The sequence below is a fragment of the Colletes latitarsis genome, chromosome 8, assembly GCF_051014445.1.
Source record: "Colletes latitarsis isolate SP2378_abdomen chromosome 8, iyColLati1, whole genome shotgun sequence".
In the NCBI taxonomy this organism is placed as follows: domain Eukaryota; kingdom Metazoa; phylum Arthropoda; class Insecta; order Hymenoptera; family Colletidae; genus Colletes; species Colletes latitarsis.
The window spans coordinates 27,799,569-27,821,709 of NC_135141.1; the positions used below are offsets into that span (position 1 = coordinate 27,799,569).

At 36.1% G+C, this 22,141-nt stretch overlaps 4 protein-coding genes across 15 annotated transcripts; 2 read left to right on the forward strand and 2 right to left on the reverse strand.

Moving 5' to 3' along the window:
- Window positions 1-2,319: 2,319 nt before the first annotated feature.
- On the reverse strand, window positions 2,320-4,973 carry LOC143344771 (uncharacterized). Its single transcript, XM_076771162.1, has 2 exons — window positions 4,755-4,973; window positions 2,320-4,632 (listed from the first exon to the last, which is right to left on the reverse strand). Exons 1-2 carry the CDS (start codon window positions 4,785-4,787, stop codon window positions 2,482-2,484), a joined length of 2,184 nt encoding a protein of 727 aa, XP_076627277.1. The 5' UTR covers window positions 4,788-4,973; the 3' UTR covers window positions 2,320-2,481.
- Window positions 4,974-5,101: 128 nt separating this feature from the next.
- LOC143345163 (protein dj-1beta) lies at window positions 5,102-6,261 on the reverse strand. Its single transcript, XM_076772029.1, has 4 exons — window positions 6,014-6,261; window positions 5,656-5,814; window positions 5,404-5,593; window positions 5,102-5,329 (listed from the first exon to the last, which is right to left on the reverse strand). Exons 1-4 carry the CDS (start codon window positions 6,194-6,196, stop codon window positions 5,208-5,210), a joined length of 654 nt encoding a protein of 217 aa, XP_076628144.1. The 5' UTR covers window positions 6,197-6,261; the 3' UTR covers window positions 5,102-5,207.
- A 441-nt stretch (window positions 6,262-6,702) lies between these two features.
- Window positions 6,703-19,970, forward strand: LOC143345162 (uncharacterized). Of its 9 annotated transcripts, none has more exons than XM_076772020.1 (9): window positions 6,703-6,912; window positions 7,971-8,112; window positions 9,865-10,224; window positions 10,358-10,438; window positions 10,520-13,940; window positions 15,254-15,532; window positions 16,929-17,127; window positions 17,207-17,287; window positions 19,452-19,970. In XM_076772020.1, exons 2-8 carry the CDS (start codon window positions 8,065-8,067, stop codon window positions 17,283-17,285), a joined length of 4,467 nt encoding a protein of 1,488 aa, XP_076628135.1. In that variant the 5' UTR covers window positions 6,703-6,912; window positions 7,971-8,064; the 3' UTR covers window positions 17,286-17,287; window positions 19,452-19,970. The 9 variants fall into 9 exon arrangements, with proteins under 9 accessions (XP_076628135.1, XP_076628137.1, XP_076628134.1 ...); XM_076772022.1 differs by having other exon boundaries at window positions 17,219-17,287; XM_076772019.1 differs by lacking the exon at window positions 17,207-17,287.
- On the forward strand, window positions 19,627-21,971 carry LOC143345164 (transcription factor 15). 4 transcript variants are annotated; one of them, XM_076772030.1, is made up of 3 exons: window positions 19,627-19,765; window positions 20,594-20,903; window positions 21,110-21,971. In XM_076772030.1, exons 1-3 carry the CDS (start codon window positions 19,689-19,691, stop codon window positions 21,215-21,217), a joined length of 495 nt encoding a protein of 164 aa, XP_076628145.1. In that variant the 5' UTR covers window positions 19,627-19,688; the 3' UTR covers window positions 21,218-21,971. The 4 variants fall into 4 exon arrangements, with proteins under 4 accessions (XP_076628145.1, XP_076628147.1, XP_076628148.1 ...); XM_076772032.1 differs by having other exon boundaries at window positions 20,594-20,867; XM_076772033.1 differs by having other exon boundaries at window positions 20,648-20,903.
- Window positions 21,972-22,141: the final 170 nt, after the last annotated feature.

A 22,141-nucleotide genomic window follows, 5' to 3' on the forward strand; every position in this document is an offset into this window, starting at 1 on the left:
TGAACATCCGGAAATTTATACGTAATCTCATGATTATAAATAAATGTATTTTGCATACACACACACACACACACACACACACTCTTAATTGGCTCTGTGGAGCTACTATAATGTACGAAGTTCGACCGAACCACCTTCCCGCGGTGTACAGCAGGTAACACTAATGACGGCGGTGCGTCAACTTTGAGGGCTTACATTCCGGAAATGGCTTATGCCAGAGAAACATGAAGGTAATGTTTTGAAAACGTTTTAACGTCAGCTACAAGATTATCTAATAAAAAATGTAAGTTGCTAATTAAAAATTCAAACCTGGACTTTGTAGAGTTTTCCAAGGTCATCGGAAGATCAAATAAATATCGGTATCGTATGTTTTCCTCGATACTCTGTAACTTTTGTCTAGAACATTTTTCCGTGTCATTCATATTTTTCGAGATATTTAGGTGTACTTTTTAATTCACACACATTGTATCTGTACTATGTCTATGTCAACAAAGAATTTGTTTTGCAATTTCAAACGATAATATATTCCAAGAAAACGTACTCTGAATAGAAGTATTTTATTAATGATAAGACGAAGGAAATCTCTATCGATCAAATGAATGTAAATATTACCGTAATTTTAGATTCCTGTAGTTAATGCCATGTGTAATCTTATGCAATTGCATAACGGAATGCAATTTTCTTTCGTGAATCCTCTGACAACATAGACAATCCGATTATTCATCGTATGAAATCTGCTAAAGCATCGATCAAGAACGAGTTAGAACAGACATGTAACATTTTCCCGCGAAAAAATATCGACTCGCGTATTGTATAAATATCATAGGTTATATCGGTTAAAGGTGTATTTCAAATGAAAAATAGTGTTGCCAGAAAACGATGAGTCATTAATCACGTAAATACAATTTTTTCTCTAGAGTTCAAAGTACGATGGATAAGATTGATCGCGAAATTATTGGCGTTTGTTATATTCCTTATCGTACGGAAATTAAATTACTACGTTACTTTCGACACGAGTCTTCGGTCGAGCGATTCCCTCGAATCACAGCCAGTTTTCATTTACCTGTTGTCGCACGCATTCTCATATATCGTGCGATTTATTGTAACGTAAATGTCTGTCTCACGTAACTAATGTGAGTAAATTGCACTTCATAATCGCACGATCGTGCGCCTAGATGTACCATCGGATAATCAGGGTACACCAAGGTTGATCCAATAGATCCGCATTGGCGTACACACAACCACGTCGCGGAGACTAGCTATGGATTTGAGATCATTGATCCTACGCTCGTGATCGATGAGGGCTGATATCCAGGCTAATGGCCTAGTTTACAATGAGCGTATCGAGTTGGTACGATATGTCTGGAGAAGTATCAAACCAAAATAGTGTACTAAACGCCTTTGCAGCGCTATAAACAGCTGTGTATTTTAAAAGTATGTAAATGAATTAACTTGAGGTTAGGTATGTTAGCTCGTGGCCATTACAGTTGATTACAACCAGAGCCATAAGTGCATACAATTCATCGAATTAAGTAAAGGATACGAGTCTACCTCTACGAGTGTCCTTGAAATATTTAATTGCTTATGATATTACCAGATTTCCTTTATCGTTTTTTCTTAACAGAGGATGAAGAAAACTTTGTAACGCCCGAAAGACGTAGATAAAATAACCTATCGAATAAAATTTTAATTGTTCGAAATATTTGATTGTAGATACGTCGTTGATTATGTCTTTGATTATTCTTCGATCTTAATCAACGGAGATTTCAATAGCACTCGATTATGGAGAAAAAATAACAAGTGTACTTAAATATTACTGTTTGCGTCACGTGCAATGATACTTATCTGCAAAGAAATGCGTAAAAAACAAACTTCAGTCTACAAGTTTACGATATCCTGGACATTTAAAAGAGTACTATTGAAGCAATAATTGAATAATTAAATAGGTCCAACTTTACTATACAATTTTAATAATCTAATCTCCATCAAAAAGAAACGTGCTAAAAGCGATCATTAGAGTATGCAGAGTTTAAGGGGGGGAGGCAATCCTGTAAAAATCTATTACTAGTAATTTTTTAAATAAAATTTTGAAATTGTAACATTTTTATAAATTTTTTACATTGACTTCAAATTTGTTGAAATTAATTTTTTAGACAAGAAACAATTTTTTTTCAAAAAAATCAAAAATTATAACATTTTTTATATTGCTATATTATCCTTCTTAAATAGAACCTTCTTAAATAGAAGAATAATAGTACAAATTCAATATTTTTTACGAAAAATATATATATTTATATTTATATTTTGTACATCAAAAAATACATCAGGAATATTTACATATATCTTACTTTCCTAGAAATTGTGTTCAACATTGTGAAGTAAATTTTTATGAATCGTGATTTTAAATATAATCTATTGCTTTTATGCTTTCTTGTTTTTCAATGGGTAAAGAAACATTCCATAAAATCGTATCAAGGATAACTAACTTTGGTTATTGTAATTACTGAAAATGGTATCCATATCTAACTGAGACAACATTTCATCATCAGAATCATTTTCAGTATTATTATGAAGTAATGTATTAGATGAAGAAATTGGAATATGAGACAACTTACTATTGTGAAATGTTTCTTTGTCATTCTTTAAATCTGATGGAGAGTTAGTTTCAGAATTTTGTGATTGAGTTAATGTATTTATATTTTTAAACTGCAATAATTTGGATCGAACTGAAAGTTTGTTCCTTTTCAAAGTATTAAGAAATTGTGCACAATTTTCTGAGTTATCATTGCATGGTGTATATAACTTTTTACCTATTGATTCTGTTTCTTGCAACATGTTTACATTGCTTTTGTCAACATCCATTTTTTCAGACTCTTTTATTTTTTCTACTTCTGAACAGATTTGTGTAGACAATGGATGGTCAACATCTGTTTGCAAAATTATTGAATTATGAGACAACACTTTATGTGTATTTGTGTTTGGGGAAAACTTTTTTAAAGTTTGTAACAAAGTATCAGACTTTTGTTGACAATCATTTTCCATATTTCCTATTTTGTTTGTTACCAATTCTTTATTTTTTTTATTTATATGTTTAGTATCTTTAGGTAATGGACTTATAAAATTCTTATTTTGAGAATTTGTAATTTCAGTGGAAGAAACTGTAAAGGAAATATCTTCTACCGGATCAAAATTCATTGATTCGTTCATATTCTCAAATGTTTTGTTTACATTTGTATTACAATTTAAACTTTTTTTATTGAAATCTTTAGACGATGTTTTTAACGATTCTTGTTCTAGAGCTCTTGTAAGAACATGATCTATCTCATCTTCTTCTTCTTCTCCATTTGAAATATTTTTTAGAACTAATTCCATATAATGTGTACGCTCTATTTTACCTTTGTTAGAGTAAATAGCTAACAAGCATGAGGGTGAAATTAGAACTTGATATTTATTTGAGATAAAAGATCCAGAAGTCTTTAATAAACCTACATCACATAGCAATACAACAACATTTGTCTCTAATAAACCTGGATATTTGAGTGGTATGTCTCTATGTACAATTCCTTGAATACTATCTGTGAAATCTTTTAAAACAATAGGGGGATTGTCATGGCTATGATCTATACGTTCCACTATGCCTGCCAAAAAATCAATTTTTGTGCTATTGTAACCATTTGCATTTGCCATTTGTTTTACAGTGGCAATTTCGTATCCTTTTAAAAAACCATCTGGCAAATCATCTAACATTAACTGCCAAGCACCTTCTGTGAATAGATCTTTTGTGTTTTGGGAACAATATTCAGGTAGATTAGAGTCATTTGATTCTACTGTACTTTCATTTTCTTCTAAACTGTTTAAGTATGAAATATGAGAAACATTTGCATCTATATCATCTGGTAGTAAACCAGCTGGACCAGGAAACCTTCTAATTAGTGTCATCTTTTTATTTGACTGTACTTGTGGAGGTTTAATTACAGACTTAGTTTTAAATTCTACTTTATCTACAGATCGTTGTTTCAATATATTACACAATAATTGTTTTCTTGAAAACCCGGATGTCATTTGTTTAATATTATCAGTATTTGAACAACTCTTTTCTTGAAGACTCTTTCTATGAATTTCATATTTTATTTTATTATTTGGTAATATAGATTTTTGTTGCACATTTGAGTTACTATTGATTTTAATATTTGTTTCAATCTTTTGTGATTCCAAATTTTTTGTATTATTTTTGATAACTTTATCATCTATATTTTTATTTTTAAGTATTCCATGCACTAAATCTTTTCTAGATAATTGATTATTTCCAAAGCTTTGTGTTTGATCAGATTGTTGTTTTAATAAATTATTTTCATTCAACATTTTTGAATTACTTAACACACTTTGAGTAATATTTTTGTTTGTTGGACTTTTGTTAAACATACCAAGTATTAAATTTTTCCTTGATACTTTATCCTCGTCACATGTTTTGGTTTTGTAAAAATTCTTGTTTTTACACAAATCCACTTCATTGTTGGATGAAAGGATGGAATCATTAGAAATTTCTACTTTACGTCTTTTCGGTTCACTTTCACTCTCGTCTGTTACAGAATGAAGTCTAACTGATTTGTCATCCACATCGTTTAAGAAATCCTAGAAATATGTATTAAAAATTAATATACGAATTATTTTAACGATTGTTTACGTAAAGAACAACGCGTGCATAATATTTTCCTATAAAAAATAGTCAATAAGAATATTTATTTTGAATTTACCTGATCGAGATCCCAATCATCACTCTCAAACATTTTCTAGGTACTAAATTTTTCGTAATTGTAAAAATATGTTTCCGAGTATTCGCTTCTCTTTGAACAATGAATAAAATGCTTGCAAAATTATACAGTAAATAAATTCATATTTTACATCGAATCTTACGAACTGTCATATATGTGAAATGAAGCATTGATGGCATAGTAAAACATGATAAACTCTAAAAAATTTGGCAATGTACGGCGGCCATATTAAAAAGTGAGCGGGTATTTCGAATTCGAATGATCGAAAATTAATAACAGTATTATATTTCCATGGATAAAATGTAGGAAAAATAATTAAAAAGCTATCGTTTATAATGAATAATATCAATTTATTAAATTTTAATGCATAATATAAATACAGTTATGTACTATTTTTAAATATACATTATTTTTCATGTATAATCTTTTCCATTTTTATTCCGTGTATAACATTCCTTTGGCCACATTGTTTGCAGTTTCCTTATCAAGTAATTTTTCCACAATAGCCAAACCAAAAGCAAATGCAGTTGCTGGACCTCTGCTAGTTATAAGATTTCCTAAAATATATGTATGTATAATCATAAATAACATGTCTTTAAAAGTAGTAGGAATTTTGTTAGCAAACTCATACCATCAGTCACAACTTTATCTTCTAAATATTTATATTCATCCGTTAATTGATCTTTCATTGCAGGATAAGATGTGATTTGTTTTCCTTTAGCAATGCCATGTGCTTTTAGTGCAGTTGGTGCTGCACAAATAGCAGCAATAACTCTGTTTTCCTTTTCTTGTTGTTGTAGCAGCTTCCCTACTTCTGCAGACTATATGATGTACAAACATAAGTCCATCTCTGTTTTTCAACAATGTTTTTTATTCTACTTACTGATGCAAAAGCTTTTGAACCACCAAGGCCACCAGGCATTATTACAACATCATATTTTTGGTTAACTAAGTCTTTAAGACTTGCATCGACACAAATTTTAACGTCACGACTGCATTTTACACATGGAGTTTCGGTAAGACCAGCTACGGTCACATGGACCTAACAATAATTTATAATAACTAAATTCTATAAAGTTCTCTTAATAGAATTCAATCAAGCATGTAATTAGTTAATACTCAAATAAAAATAATCTATCTTTATTAGATAAAGCAATATTTTGATTAATATTCAATGAAAATTATCAATGTTCAAATTTACTGCGTAAATATTTGAAGGTTATATTTCTTAGAAAACGTACTCCGGCTCGGCGTAAAACATCCACCGTGATCACCGCTTCCATCTCTTCCGAACCGTCGGCTATCAACAAAATTGCTGTTTTTTCCACCATGTTTATGGTATATTTTGCATTCGATTGCAAAACTGTTGGAACTCTATAAACCGACTGCGTAAAATATGAAAGTTTGCGACACAATACCGACATGAATATAGATGATAAAGAGAGTAGAGATAAGTGGTACTCAATGCCAATAATTGATGTTTGATATTATCAAATACAATAAGCATACTTTAAAGTATCAATTTTAGATATTAACATAATTTTTACTTAGACAATTAGTAATAAAGTATTGTGAAATTAATTTTGTTCGAAGAAATCGTATCCCAAAATTAAAATCAGTAATTCGTGTCTAGAAGTTTCTAAAAACATGTAAAAATTTCACGTACGATAAGTACTAAAATTTTGTTAGCATTAAAATAATCTATAAACTAGAATAAAATTAATGATTTTGTAAAAGTGAAATAAATGAATAAATAAAACTTTATTCATCTTTTTAATACAGTAAACTATCAAGAATAAGCTGTTATAATTGAGGCATCGGAAATCTAAAAGTCCAAAATTTAAATTGCCACCAAAAATTCATTGACGAGAAAGAAACAAGGGAATATGTGGAATTGGAACGCACCCCCACAAAAGAAAAACGAAACAAAACGTAGTACAAGATGGCTGCGTTTGGGTGTTGTGGCTACTGATTTGTGAAAGATATATTCTATAATACTCGGTGGTTAATTTATAGTGAATCGTTAAGTTTCTATACCGCTCATTTATTGGCGTAATCGGGTCTGTGTGTAACGCGTATACGTGGAAGCAAGTTCATTGGGAGGAACAATGCGAGCACGTCGTTGAAACATTTATCACGGGTGAGTTTGCCTTGAAATTTTATGGCTTTCTACTTTATTTTAACGGTTCCTCGGAATTTTGCCAAGGCGAGGCGCGATGAGACGAAAAACTTTAACGAACGGTCCGCAACACGTCAGAATAACTTAATAACTGCTTGCCGTTCGTAATTCCGTCCACGCACACATTTCATTCGCGTTTTCCTGCGTACATGACGAAATTGTGTAAATAGCTGTTTTTTTTTTTTTCTATACTTCGCATTGCACATCGATGAGTCAATCAAAATTTTTTATGACGTCCATCACTTCTTGGCACGCTTCAATTATGTTATAATGACGATAAAGCGTTTCAATTAAGTAAAGCTCATTTATGCCGTTTACCGCTTTCACCGTGACTCAAGACCACTTCAAGAAAGTAGAAATATGTATTTGCGAGTGCGTTTTAATGGGTTATTACACAAACATACAAACATTCAGTTTCCTTTACGAATCTTATAATTCTGCAAGGTCAGAGAATTGTTTCTTTTTTTTTTTTTTTAACAATTATACAAATTAGGAGAAGCTGATGTTTTAGGATTTGTTTATATATTCTTTCATTAATTATAATTTATTCATGTATTATATTATGTAAATTAAAGGTACAAGTAGAAACAATTTCTACGTATTTTCATATTTGGAGGAAATAATATTTCTACAGTATTCGTTTTGTAGTGTCTATAATTTTTTAAGCAAATCTTATTGTATTTTATTATTATTTTCATAGGGTGTATCTTATGTATTTCATTAGACCGATTGAATCGTTATAAATATACACAGCAAAAAAGATATAAAAAAAGATGGTTCAAAGATAATGATTAATTAATGAAATTATGAGCATTTATTTGCATTTATAGAATTAAAACTATTTGTTACCATGTATCTTGATATTAACAATCATTCTATGTATGTAACTAAATAATGTAAAAAGTACTGTCATAATAACTGACATCATTGTTGAAAAAAGGGTCATTGAAAAAGAAGCATGTTAGCAGTACTTCTTCCTACAAAATTATTACAAATATACTGATAGAATGACTATACAGTTCAGGGGGTGGATGATAGGAATTTACTGAAAGTCCAAGATAGAAGCCACTCGAAACGCTGGAGAAAGACGGTGGAGCTTCGGAGGAGGGGGAGATGTCTGCCGGCACCCAGGGCGAGATTCGGGTTGGCCCTTCGCACCAGGTTTGCCATATACCTTGAAAACCTTTTTGCTACTTAGCTATATTGCACAATGTACCTAACTCAAGGCTTGTTCTCCTAAGACATGTATTTTGAGTGTATAGATTAAGACAAATATATGATTACCAAAGCATCGAGTAATTGTGACATACTCTATCGTGTTACTTAATATTTTCAGTGGTAATTGCTCTTAATTCATATACTTCAATCGTTCTGTGAAAGTAATTGGAATTAGGACAGTAAAATATTTAAGAAATTTGTCATCATTTAAAATTGTTAGGTATGTGTACATTGTTCAAAAGTTATTGAAGCGTCTGTAGTTTTAAACAACTTTGCATATAACAAAGAGGTTTGAAACTGTGTTGTTTGTAAATTTATAATGGACATTAGTAGCAATATATAAGTACTATTATTGACTAAGGACATAGAAACATTTATTTGGTAGATAAATTTTATTTTAAGCATATATTATTATGCATACATTGGTTTTGATTAATATTCCATAAATGCTGTTAATATATTTTATTAAAAATGTCAGCAAACATTAAGGTATCAAAGTATTATCGATTTACGTGCTCTTCAAAAAAAATGGAAATAAGGATGTATTTGGGTAACATGTTCCAGGAATATATGATTATTTTCTAATGCTGCCAATTGTAGTTATGTTATTTTCAAGAATTATTAAAAACATGCATGGCGTGTGCTTAGTTACAGATTTAGAGCAATTAAGATACCAGTGTTTCTTTAGTGCTTGAAATTCACATTCATAGAATATGTTTTCATTGTCCAATTACAACCTTAATATCTGTTTGTATTTGTACACGCTGAAAGAAAAATTATAAATTTAAATAGTGGAAAAGCAGAGACCTATTCCTTACACAGTTTGGTTGTATGTCGATGGTTCAAATAACAATGATAGTTATTCTTTAAGTCATAATGGTAATGATTCTTATTTACTCAACAGTATAATCCCAACGCTTAACTACCATCCCTCAATTTATTACTATCACTGAAAGACCCTGAATATGATGCAAGTTATTATGATGAAACATTCTATGATAATATGTAAGTTGTTATAGAAATAGTAGTATAAGGTTATTTTTATATTTATAGTGGTATTCAGTCACGGTGAAATTGCAGAAACATATTTGTTAGAAACAGAAATTATTCTGTTTATATAATAACCCATTGGTTACTTGAACCATCTATGAGTATAATATGTTGCGACTGAAATATTGAAACTATAAAATTTATGGAAAAGCATTTGTATTTTTATCTTCTTGACTTTTCCATAAATATGTTCTGTTTCCATCTTGTAAATATCATGTAATTTGTTGTTTGTGAAATATCGTGTTTTCTTTCTTCGGCTCACTCTCATTTACACCATTCGTATTTATCCATTCACTAAAAGAATTACGTGAATGTGCTTTTGTTCGCTATATTAACTTATATAGCTTTTATTGTAAACGTGAACATAACTAATGTTATTAAATGTAAAGCCATAACATGTGTATAATAATCATACATTATTTGAATTCTCATTTTTCATGCTTATATTTATGATCATTAGTTTGTACACAAACATAAAGTACTCACGCTACTTCTCGTACCAGTAATGTAACAAAAGGAACAGAATGGAATAAAAATTATACTGGCTCGTGTAGATTTCGAAAAGCAAGCCGGAGTATAGGTGCGTACAACTAACTCGCTTTGGCATTGGTGCTAACCACGCACAATCCCGAATTTTGGGTACAGGAATTGGTTTCTTGTCAGGCCCGTTTGCCTGAGTATCGGCCGGGTATACCTCCTGGAGAGCTGCTTCCTGATCCAGAGTTTTCTAAAGAACGAGAGGAGCTAAGATGGATTCCAGCTATGGCATTGGACGGGGATCTTCTGATGTACTTAAGAGCAGCTCGATCTATGGCTGCATTTGCTGGCATGTGTGATGGAGGATCCCCGGATGACGGTTGTGTGGCTGCTTCCCGAGACGACACGACTATCAATGCTCTGGACATCTTTCACGACTCTGGCTATGACCCAGGAAGAGCGTTGCAGGCTCTCGTTAAATGTCCCGTACCTAAAGGCATCGATAAAAAGTGGTCCGAGGAGGAAACTGTAAGTTGAAACGACTAAACGGGAAATTCGTTTGATTCGGTAGTCGCGTTTTCATAATCGTGCGTGCGGATCACATTACTTAAAAGGAAAGGTGCCAGGCACACAATTAATTGGCCGTCGCTCTGTCTCATAGAAACGCTTCGTCAAAGGACTTCGACAATTTGGGAAAAACTTTTCGAGGATCCGAAAGGATCTTTTACCTCATAAAGACACGGTAATCGAAATCTACGTACAAATAAGGTAGGCCGGGATAGTACGAATTATTGTAGATTTTTTTTTTTTTTTATATTTTTAGCCGGAATTGGTCGAATTCTATTATTTATGGAAGAAAACGCCAGGTGCAAATAATAATCGACCTCATCGACGACGGCGGCAGGGCTCGCTTAGAAGAATTCGTAACACGCGTAATTCAAGAGCTGGCACTCCCAAAGAAGAAGTCCCTACTCCTCCCAAAGATACTCCGCCAGTTAGTGTCAGTCAGAAAGAGCCCATTTCTGAACCTGAAACAGTACCTGTTGGAACACCGGCTAGTAATAATCCTGGCGGGGAAATTAGTTCTGTGACAGAGGACGATAATTCGGAGGAAGATAGTGATTCCAGAGATACGAATACGAACGGAGCAACGCATTCGTGCCAACATTGCTTCTCAACTAATTCGAAGGATTATCAGGTAGCTGGAAAGGATAGATTATTGCTTTGTACGGAATGCAGAATACATTTGAAGAAAACCGGAGAATTGCCGCCTGCCCCTCCGTATTTGTTCCGCCCTGTGCCTGCGGAATCACCAGATAGCCCAGGGAGAATGCGTACGAGAAATAAGGCTAAGGAAACGCCTAGACCTGCAAGACCTCGACGTACAGGTGGAACCGATACTCCCGATCAAGAGAAACAACAGCAGCAGCAACAAACACCGGACAAAAGCAAGAAAAAATCCTCGAGCAAACCGGAAACACCGAAGAAAGGTCAGAAACGACCTCAAACAGACGAGGTAGATGAAGATAAGGAATCTCAGAAACGGAAACGCGGTGAACGTCCTGAGAGTCCTTCAGAGTCACTTACAACCGATAGCAATTCTCTCATGGATGAGCCTGAAAGAGAAGGAGAAGGTGATACAAACGAAAATCAACCCACTCCAGTTACAGTGCCAACCGAGGAGCCTGTGAGTCCGGCTGTAACTACACCCGAGGAACCTTCTGAGCCAACGCCAGTGTCTACTCCTGTACCAACACCTATACAGACTTTACCGATATCCGTTCCTGTCATTCATACCTTGGATAAGAAACCTTTGTTGGAAGAACCGGCAGAAACGAAGGACCAAATAGACGATGGACCTTTAGCTATGAATCAACCCTTGAAGTTGGAACCCTTACCTATAGAACCAGCCATGTCTCCGTCTAACGAAGATATGAAGGAACCTGACCAGCAGTTGAATTTGACTACGTCGCAGCCATTAAACATGAACGATATTAGTCAAAATATGCCGCGTAATCTATCTCAAACGATTCAAAATAGTGGTATTTGCACATCGACTGGCTCACAAAATATACAAAATTCGCAAATTATGTCTCCAACGCAACAAGGACTGCCACTTAATATGCAATACACATCCAATGTTCCTCCTGTTCAAAATGTACCGCAAAACTTATCGCAGAGCATGCAGATGCCACCAAATATGCCTCAGAACATGTCAAACGCGCAAAATATGGGACCAACGCAAAATCTTCGAACTCACGGTGAAAATATGTCGAATGCGCAAAATCTGCCCCAAAGTATACCGGGACCACCATTAAACCTCAATATCTCGCAAAGTATACCAACGAATATAACGCAAATGCCTCAAATGTCGAGTTCACCGCAACCTCTTGGTTTAACTGTAATGTCTTCTGAGAATAGGATGTCCGAACGTATTTCAGACGATAGACTTCCTCCAGAACGAATGCGAGATGGCAGGATACCTGACAGAATATCTGAGAGAATTCCAGAACGACCAGACAATAACGAATCCGAAAGAAACGAACCAAGTAATTTATTTCAGCCGATTCAACCGAGTGGAATTCTGTCTATGGAAAAACCATCTACCATGTACAATTTGGCTGGCACACCACCAATGGAACCACAAAATTTGAAGATCAAACAGGAGATTATTCCCCCCGAACCAGATCCACTTCAGAGTTTGAAAGAAGTGAAAGTACCTGGTTTTCAGTCTGGTTTTCCCGGCCCAAGTTTAGAGAATATCAAGAAGGATCCAGACAGTTCCAGTAAGCCACCCACACCGAGTAAACACTCTATGCCTAGTAATCAACCTATTCCACAGATACAGTCCGTAGCTGCATCTCCGACACCCACTCTTCCGCCACCACCCACGTCTATTCCTCAACCGGTGATGCACCCAGCGCAGCAACCGAGTCCACATATGGCTCATCCGTTCCATCCGCATCATCCATTGATGCATCACTCGTTGTTCACCGCCATGCATTCGTACCATCCTCACGCTTATCCAGGATACGCTCCAGTCGGAGGATATCCCTCTTTCCCACCGTATCCTTACGGTCCTGTACCTCATGCAATTCCACCACCGTCGCCGCAGAGAAGTCAAGAAAGTACGACCATGATGACTGCGCATCATTCGAGTACCAGTTCTAGCGTGACAACTAGAGAGGAAGGTGAAAACCTTATCGCTACGCATCACCATTCTTCCAGTATGCATCAAGCCACAACGTTGCATCACGATAAGTTGTTGACTATTTCGTCTCACAGTTCCCACAGTCACTCTTCGTCGCACAGTTCGCATAATACTCAGCGGAAACCGCCACTAGTTTCTGCGACATGTTTAACGTCTAGCAGTTCGGCGCATCATCATCATAGACAGTCGCAACCTCAACTACCGGTCGCTCCGGAGCCAAAAATAGAACCCGATCTTGTGGAGCAGGATCAAGAAGAACCGCCGAGTCCTCGAGGTCCGTCTCCGGAACCGAGAATCGAAGACTCGGAATGTCACAGGTCGCAGTCGGCTATTTTCTTGCGGCATTGGAATCGGGGTGAGAATAATTCTTGCACGAGGACGGACTTGATGTTCAAGCCAGTCCCGGATTCGAAGTTGGCCAGAAAACGGGAGGAGAGGTCTAGGAAACAAGCGGAAAGAGAAAGAGAAGAACGCGATAGAGCCGCGGCACAGCAAGCTAGAAAAATGACGACCCCGGAGAAGCAACCGGAAGCTTGTAAACCACCAAGTCGAGGACCTCTCGAACCTGTCGTTTCTCCTTACAACGACAGGTACGACAGGTTCGCGGCGCGGCCAGGATCGTACGCCGATACTCCCGCTTTGAGACAGTTATCGGAATACGCGCGGCCACATGCTGCATTTTCACCTGCCAGGCATCCGGCGCCACCGGATCCAATGTTACATTACATGTACAGTCCCCTCACGCGAGAACGCTTGGAACTGGAGCACTTGGATCGCGAGAAAAGGGAACGTGAAATCAGAGAATTACGAGAAAGAGATCTGAACGATCGATTAAAGGAGGAGCTTCTGAAAGGAACGCCTAGACCGATGCCAGCGCCGGTGGATCCACATTGGTTGGAGATACACCGTCGTTACGCGGCTGCGGGACTCGCGCCTGGACCTTCAGGACCTCCTCAAGCTTTACATCAGTTCGGCCTGTACGGCGCACCACCTGGCCCCAGTCAACTGGAAAGGGAACGTTTAGAGAGATTAGGTAACTTTTACTGTTCCCCTGAATATGCATATCTTTCTTCTCGCATAGTGGAATGAACAAAAATTAGCAACGATTCTGATTCGAAATGGCAGAATCTAAGTTTAGGATCTACGGCGATAGGGATAAAGCGAGATAGTGATCGTTTCCGGATGTTGGCTGCTGCTACAGTAACTACAGGGCCGACCACGAGTACATCGGCCCTTCTATACGGATACCCTTTCGTCGCCTCTCCGCTCTAACATATTACAGTAATTCTCGTTTTCAAGTCACAATATTTACACTGGATTCTAATAACGGAATCATCCCTGCCAATATTTATGCTTCAGCGTGAGCGATTCGTCGACTCGTGCGGCTGATAAATTTAAAAGAGATCGATAAAATACACATATAGAGTGTGAATTATTTAAATTGAACGTCCAAGTTATTTCCGTTGCTATTAAAGGTCATAAAAAGTAAATCTTAATCTGCAAAATAATGTAAATGACTTTTACAGAACTTTTTTGTCGTCATCAAGTGTACGCTTTTAAACCATTGCAACACCGCATTGTCATTTTTTTTCTACCTTTCGTAGCAATGGGAATAATTTAGATGCTTAATTTAAGTGAATCACGGTGCATATATACTACAGGGTCTCTTATTTTAATTGTTAAATACATATATTTTGGAAGTTACGATGAATTTTCAAAAACTACTTTCGGGGGGTTAAAAGATTTTAAAGGAAACATCTCTATGTTCGTATATGATATATGTATGTAAAGATTAAAATAGGACATTTTTTGTACGAAGATAATGAAAATTTTGATATTTGTCAATATATCTTCATGATAGTATTATCAATGGATTTGCGTGGACTTATCGGTGAAAGAATCTAAACATGAACTGCTTCGGATTACAGATTGTGTTTGAGAACCTCGCCAATCCATTTGTGACATATACAGAGTGTTCCACGTAACACATTTCACGATTAGATAGCCCGCTTTCAAGTGAACTGGTGGTCTCAATTTTGTCACTGGAAAGCGGGAATTACTGTACAAATCGGTTTTGCGTGCCAACTTTAAGTGCTCCCTCTGCTATGCTTAGCAGGCCAAATGCGTCAAGCCGGCCCTGTATGATTGGTTGTTGTGTATCGTTACGCATGTCGCTTCGAAAATATTCGATCGTTCAATATGCAGCTACCAGTCGGAAACGTCGGACGTCTGACAGAAGTGTGCCGCATAAAACAGAAAAATTCGTTGTCAGGAGAAAGATATAGTTGGCTAGCGTTAAGAGTACGACTAGGACAGTATGTTTGATCGAGGCGCTGTCGGGTTTAGGGATACCGACTGCAGCCGGCGGGGGGCCAGCGGGTGCAGGGGCTGGCCATCCCGTGGCGGCTCATCACCACGGCCAGCTGGACGAGCGACTGGCTCTAGCTGCTGACCCGATGGTCCGGTTGCAGATGGCTGGCATTTCGCCCGAGTATCATGCTCACACTCACGCGCATACGCATGCGCATACGCACTTGCACTTACATCCGGGACAGCAGCAGGCCCAGCAACAGGCTCAGCAACAGCAGGAAGCGGCTGCGGCTGCAGCTGGATTCCCCCTGCCTGGTAGGTCCTACAAATCAGGATGTCTAAGTACGCTCCTGCACGATGATCGCCCCTTTCACCGACCGCCTGTACTTACAGCCGATGAAAATAGCTTCTGTAGTATTATCGGGAAGATAATTAAATTGCTATGTCCCCAAGATACTTGCTGGAAGAAATATAGTCAGGTGCTCGTGGTACACTCGCGTAGAATTGTAAGCGGATCCTGTTTTTAGGCTAATTCCTTGGTGTGCCTCGATCCTTGACACGCTATTATTTAAAATGTATACAAAATTCGTCTCTAGGATCTTTACTGCCAACATTCAGATGCGCTATCGTCTTCACCGTTTACTGTTTTTTCCGAGCTTACTATATTTTTACCATCAAGTATACGTATTTCACTGGTCATAATGTTATCCGATGACGAAGGACATAACAAGTTCTATCTAAATCCTGTATTCGGCTCTTGTTGTAATTTAAATGCAAAATGGCAGTCCAGTGATCGCAACTGCCTTTTAAGTTAACGTAACCAAAAGTTGATTGTTTCCGACAAAGAAAGTATGGAGTACGAGAGATATTTTTAATCGAAGAAAGATTAGAAAGAGTATACAGCCTTTTCACTTTAACTATTCTTGTATCAATGTATGTTCCATTTGAAGTTTTAAAGCGTTGTTGCTCCTTTGATCCTCTTTGGTAGGCTGTGATCGGTAAAGCGGTCGATTGCGTGTAAGCGTACTAAAACGTGCTTTTCATTCAATCAGTTTAACATCAGTCAGAATTTAACTAAACGGAGAGCATTCTCCTAACTACCGTAAGAGCTTACTTTTAAAGAAGAAAAACAAGACAAATTTTTCTCTGCGGCAAACTTTTTTTTGCATTTTTCTGTCGCTTCTCTCGCTACGCCATTATAACTTGGCACCGAGCTTTTCGATCATCAAGCTTTTGGGTGAAGGTACGAGCGATAAATGATGATTCGATAACGTTCAAGTAACGTGCAAGTGCGCGAGTGTTACGAGAATTGTATGCGTGTACGTGCGTGGATGGAAGTGATATGGCGTCCGTTTTGCACAAGAATCCCTTTGAAAACTGCACATTACAGACACCAACCTAATTTACTAATGTAACATCAACATACCATTCATAATACTTTAGTCATTGTATCGTTTCATTTGTAATATACCACTATCATCATAATCATCGTCGTCGTCGTCGTCGTCGTCGTCGTCGTCGTTATGATCATCATCATCATTCATCATCTTCGCTAGGCAAAGGAACGATTGTCACTACAAGCAAATGTCATTGAACGAGTCTCACACGCGCTGTCATGCATGTCTGTTTACCCATAAATTTCAAAGCTTAATATATTCTATAAGAACATACGATTATATTTAGGGTTCGCTAATATGTTCTGTGTGTATAGCGGCAGCTGGTGCAAATTATCCTCGACCAGGCTTAATGCCACGCGACCCAGGACTGGCACTTCATCCCGCGGAACTTATCGGAAGACCATACACGGACATAGCAGTGCATCACGAACAATTGCAACGTCACCTTATGATGGAACGCGATCGATTTCCGCCTCACGCGTCACTCGTAGCCCATCACGAGGAATACTTAAGGTTCGTCCTTTGAAATCATTATCAAAGCTTGCATATACTGTATGCTTGATTAGACGACCAGTGAAACGGACTAACAAAGGGTGTTTTTTAGACAACAGCGCGAGCGCGAGCTTAAAGTTCGCGCACTGGAAGAAGCCGCACGTGGATCACGCCCTTAAGTGTAATTGTATTTATATATTTTAATGATTATCCCTCATAATTAGGAACGGAAAGTGTCTCGTTAGATTTGCAATTAACGAGAATCACCGTCTCGCGGTATTTGACCGCCGTGATTTAAATAAAAGGTGCAAGGATGTAAGTCAAAGACCTTACGTTTAGAATCAGAAATTATTTTTACGGTATTTTAGAGCTATACAAGTAAACGCAAGATGAAAACGTAAGGATTGTTACGTTATGTAACGTTTTAGTGTAAATACGATACGATAAGAAAAATGATTTGAAATAGTGCTAGGTTAATCTAGCACCATAGAGGACCGCTTGACATGTAAATTTGTTTTAAATCTCTAGGTATATATTACATGTCCACGATATTACTAAAACGAGATTCGTTCCGTTTGATTTTGATTTACAGCGGTGATAATGCCAAAGTGTTCAGAGGAAAATGGTTCACCGCCTCCTTTAGTCCTTCCGTGCTCACAAGAGAATAATAGAATGTTCCCTCTTTCGTTATCATATGATATTGAACATGAATTGTGTCTTTGAAATAAATAAATAATTTTATAATTTGTAGAGTAACTTCCGAACATATTTAGAGGTGTCCGTGCTTTCGTGACGACCATAAACAACAGTTCGCAGACCTTCCGTGTTCTAGTATATATAAGAACGTAACTTAAGTTTTAATATTATTGTAATTTCTGTGTCGGACAATTTGTATATTTTCTATATGTATCCTTTAAGATTTTACCCTGAAGACCATGAGCGTTTGATACTAGTTCGATCGAGCGGCTGATTAACTTACTAGAACTTTGTAACAAAGTGACCAAAGTTTAAAAGTTTATAGAAAAACGGTGTGTGCGAACGCATAATCTTCCATGGTCGTGCGCTCCACAGATTTCACAGAAATATCCTGTATGGTGCAGGCGCTGGAAATTGATGCGTAACGTTTTTCAATCTAAGTAATCCTTTATTCTGAGAACCATTCGAACGTGTAAATTTTCCGCTATATAATTAATTCAATGTAATCTAGTTATTTAACTAAGTAAATATTTCATAGAAACGTCCAGTTTGATAGTATTTTTGTTTCTTTTTTTTTTATATCTTCATAAATAGCGTCTGAAATGATTTAGTAATGACAAAATATGATTTATGTCGTGGAAAATCAACGATTAATGTACTATCATTTGTCTGCTTGCACTTACAAGGCTGTAATATATTTTACTTATATAATATAAATATCTGTAAAAGAATTATATTTGCGTCGCTTTAACCAAATTACAAGCAGACTTCTTTCTATCTATTTTACCCAAGGAATGGAGAAAACGCATCAAAATGAAATTATGTGTAATCGGAAAATCGAATCATTGTATAATTTCCTATTACCAGTTTGCCTGTCACTGGATTCCCTGGACAGAAATAAATGCCTGTCTTATAAAAGACTATCTTTTGGTGTCATCTTATCGTAGTTATATCCAAGTTCTAACGTTAAACGAATTCGTAGATGAGATAGTTATGAGTCGACTGGAAGCTACATGGAACTGTCCTAATTAATTTTACACATGGAATTTGTTTTCCTTGCTCTTCCTGTCGGCTGTCGGCTTGTTTTTATTGCCTGTAATGTGAAACCCAGCTTCCAACCACTTTACGTAGGAGTCATCACATTTACGTATACCGATTTGTTTGTGTGCAGGAAGCACAAGTGTCACGTTAATCATACTATTCAGAAACCACTTGCCTAACGAGAATAGTACAAAAATTCCATATTTAAAGCAACATAATAGTTCACGTCCTTTGTGGCATTTTAATTGAAAAAAAATAATATCAGAAGTCTTTGGCTACACGTCCTTTGCAAAGTGCTTCCATGAAAATTTCTTCTGTATTTGTAAACAATTTTGTTGGTCAAAACTATTCTTATTTGATCTCAAGAAAATTGCATGTTATGATCTTTAGAAGAGAATTTCTCTTACAAATTTTATAAAACTACTGCAATCTACTTTAATCATATTAATTACTCTGTACTCTAAGCTTTTATTATTATTTTTTTTCCTTTTTATATATTATTATTGTTGACGTTACGTTGTCATCTTATTTCTGTCATATACATTAGCTGGAATTTGTATCGTACACGATTGTTGTGGACTGTCATTAATGTGTTGTGTTTTTACTAGTGAAGCATCATGCAAGTGCTTCGTTCGCCCCTGGTCGGATGCACGTGCAGTTCACATGTGTTATTCGAGTAACGGGGGGCGGGGTTAAGAGTGACACGTCGGTGAAGAGGGAATCCTGGAGGAAGCGACGGAAGCCGCGAAGCTTAGTCATTCATAAATGAGCCGCCGGTGTAGTCGGACGGCTCTTTCAAGTTAACGAAATTGTATAACGATTAACTGATAACAGTGCGGTGCGGCATGGCTGCACGAAAGAAAGAAGAATCGACGAAACAACGTTATCAAGCGAATGCACGCGAGAGGGACCGCACTCATAGGTGAAAATAATTTTTTTTGTTTTTATAAAACACGAAAAATTTCCTTTACTTCGTACGATGGCACGAACTATGTACAATAATACACGTTCGTACTAGTGTATTTATTTCTCCGTTTGTGATTCTAGTATTCTTTGGATATTTTGGGTGTAGATTTAATTGTTGACTTATTGTTATAATAAAATTGTAATAGAAACATTGTATAAAACATGTGTTTATATTTGCCCTAAAAATATGCGTACCAATTATCGTCTATGATAAAAAAAAAATTCACCCTATTGCTCTTATTAAATCTGTTTAAACTAATGCAGTTAATGTAACGATGAATTGTACTTTTTTGTATAGATAAAACTAGCAATTGTCTTTCAAGAGTAATTTTTCGACTAACCAGCTTAAGAATTATATTTATAACAACAGAGATTTGTAATAACAATGATTATTATTAAATGATGTAATTCATTTAAATTACATGAATTTGTAATATATGCTCCATAAAATAATTAAATAAATTATGCAAATGACTTTATCACTCGGCGAGCAAACAAAATACGAAGCATTTGTTACAAATATTATGTATATGTCGTTATTTATATTAATCTCTCGAACAAGACGAAAGTATACTTAAAAAAAAGTAAATGGACTGTTTGTATGCTACTCAAAATAATTAAAGAATTCTGTACAAATTGACCATTAACTAAATTCGCAATAGCCTTCCATCTCGAGTTTCGATTCTTCAATTTCAATTCGCACGTATTATTGCGACATTTTGAGCAGCGTACGAACGAAACTTTGTACCCCAATAGTGGAAAATTTGTAAATATCCTTTTGGAGGGTAAGGAGTGCAAACAGCTACAAGACTCAAGAATTCCAATCTTCACTGTGCAGTGTGAACACGGCTTTCAGTGCCTTGAGAACATTAATACCGACGGAACCAGTGGATAGGAAATTATCGAAAATAGAGACTTTGAGATTAGCCAGCAGTTACATCAACCACTTGGGTGCCGTTCTCGTTGCTGGCCCTATAGATCAACCATGTTCACGCGTTGAGGACAGCAGTAGTGTTTACTGGACCAATCATTGGACTAATTTACAAACAAGACCTCAAGTTTGTACTTTCTGTCTTACCATGCATAAAAAATACGTAAGTCTTCGAAGTTCCATCGAACGAAAATAAATACCGTTTCTACGAACAGGATAAATGTTTTCATCTAAACTTTTATTGTTTGGCCGCGCGAGTTATTTACTCTCTTGCGTGTTTCACAATTATTCTGACAACTGTAAAAAATGATCAATTTAAACAGGAATGGAACAAACATGTAGTAATCGGGACTATTCTTTAATTTTCAGAACTTAAGTAGCGCTTCTGAAGTAATTTCGGATTATCAAATACCTGAGAGATCGTTATATGATATCCCTACGAGTTCGGCGACGTACTTAAACTTGAACAACGTATAAAGACTATGTCACATAAAATAATTTTCCTGCACATTTCCCATATATACACATTATTGAGTTTAATAAAGTTTTCGTTAAATTTATTAACCCCATCGTATTTGTTATTTCAGTCGCATTAGCCAGCAAATGATACTATAATTAGAATGTTATATAAAATGTTCTGCTGTAGGATTTATTTTTTTATGCCCAGGAAGATGGAGACGAATATCACGTTTTCGTGATTTTATAATTGTCTTTTGTCATTTTTCTAGAAACATTCGAACATCGAATGTCGTAAAATTCGGTGCACAACTGTGCTCAAAATAAAGCTGTAATATTTTATCGAGTACGCTGTTTGCAACGACATCGTTCGTTTTTAGGCAAAACATTTATCGTGTCAATTACTAATTATATTTATGGTAATGGTACATCGGTGAAAAATAAATTTGGTCGCAGTATCGATGTTACAGACAACACGGCGACCAGAGTAGTACGGCGGCGAATGTTTCAGTCTTTCGAAGTCAACAATGCTGTGAGGAAGCACATTTTCGTTTTTCTCTCCGTTCTTGTTCCTCGTTTCAATTTCAGTGTTTTTATTCGATTATTCATTGCGAGATAGTGCATAGGCAACATGTTCACTGCTAAGAAACAATTCCACGAATGTTTCTACATCCAGAATTAGGTAAGCTTTGTAAAAAAAAAAAAAACCATAGTAACCGCAATCAATCACCGCCATTACGAGAAAATGAATTATATCCGAGATTTGTATGTTTTGAAGAAATGGTAACATTTTAGTCCAATATTGAGATATTTGTGCAATAATAATTTCTTGTTAATAATTACACTATGCCATTATATCAGCCAATATTTCTACGCGACAGTGTTACCTGTATGTTGTGAAATAAAATCAATTTTCTTAAATAAAATTCTAACTGCAGGTCAATA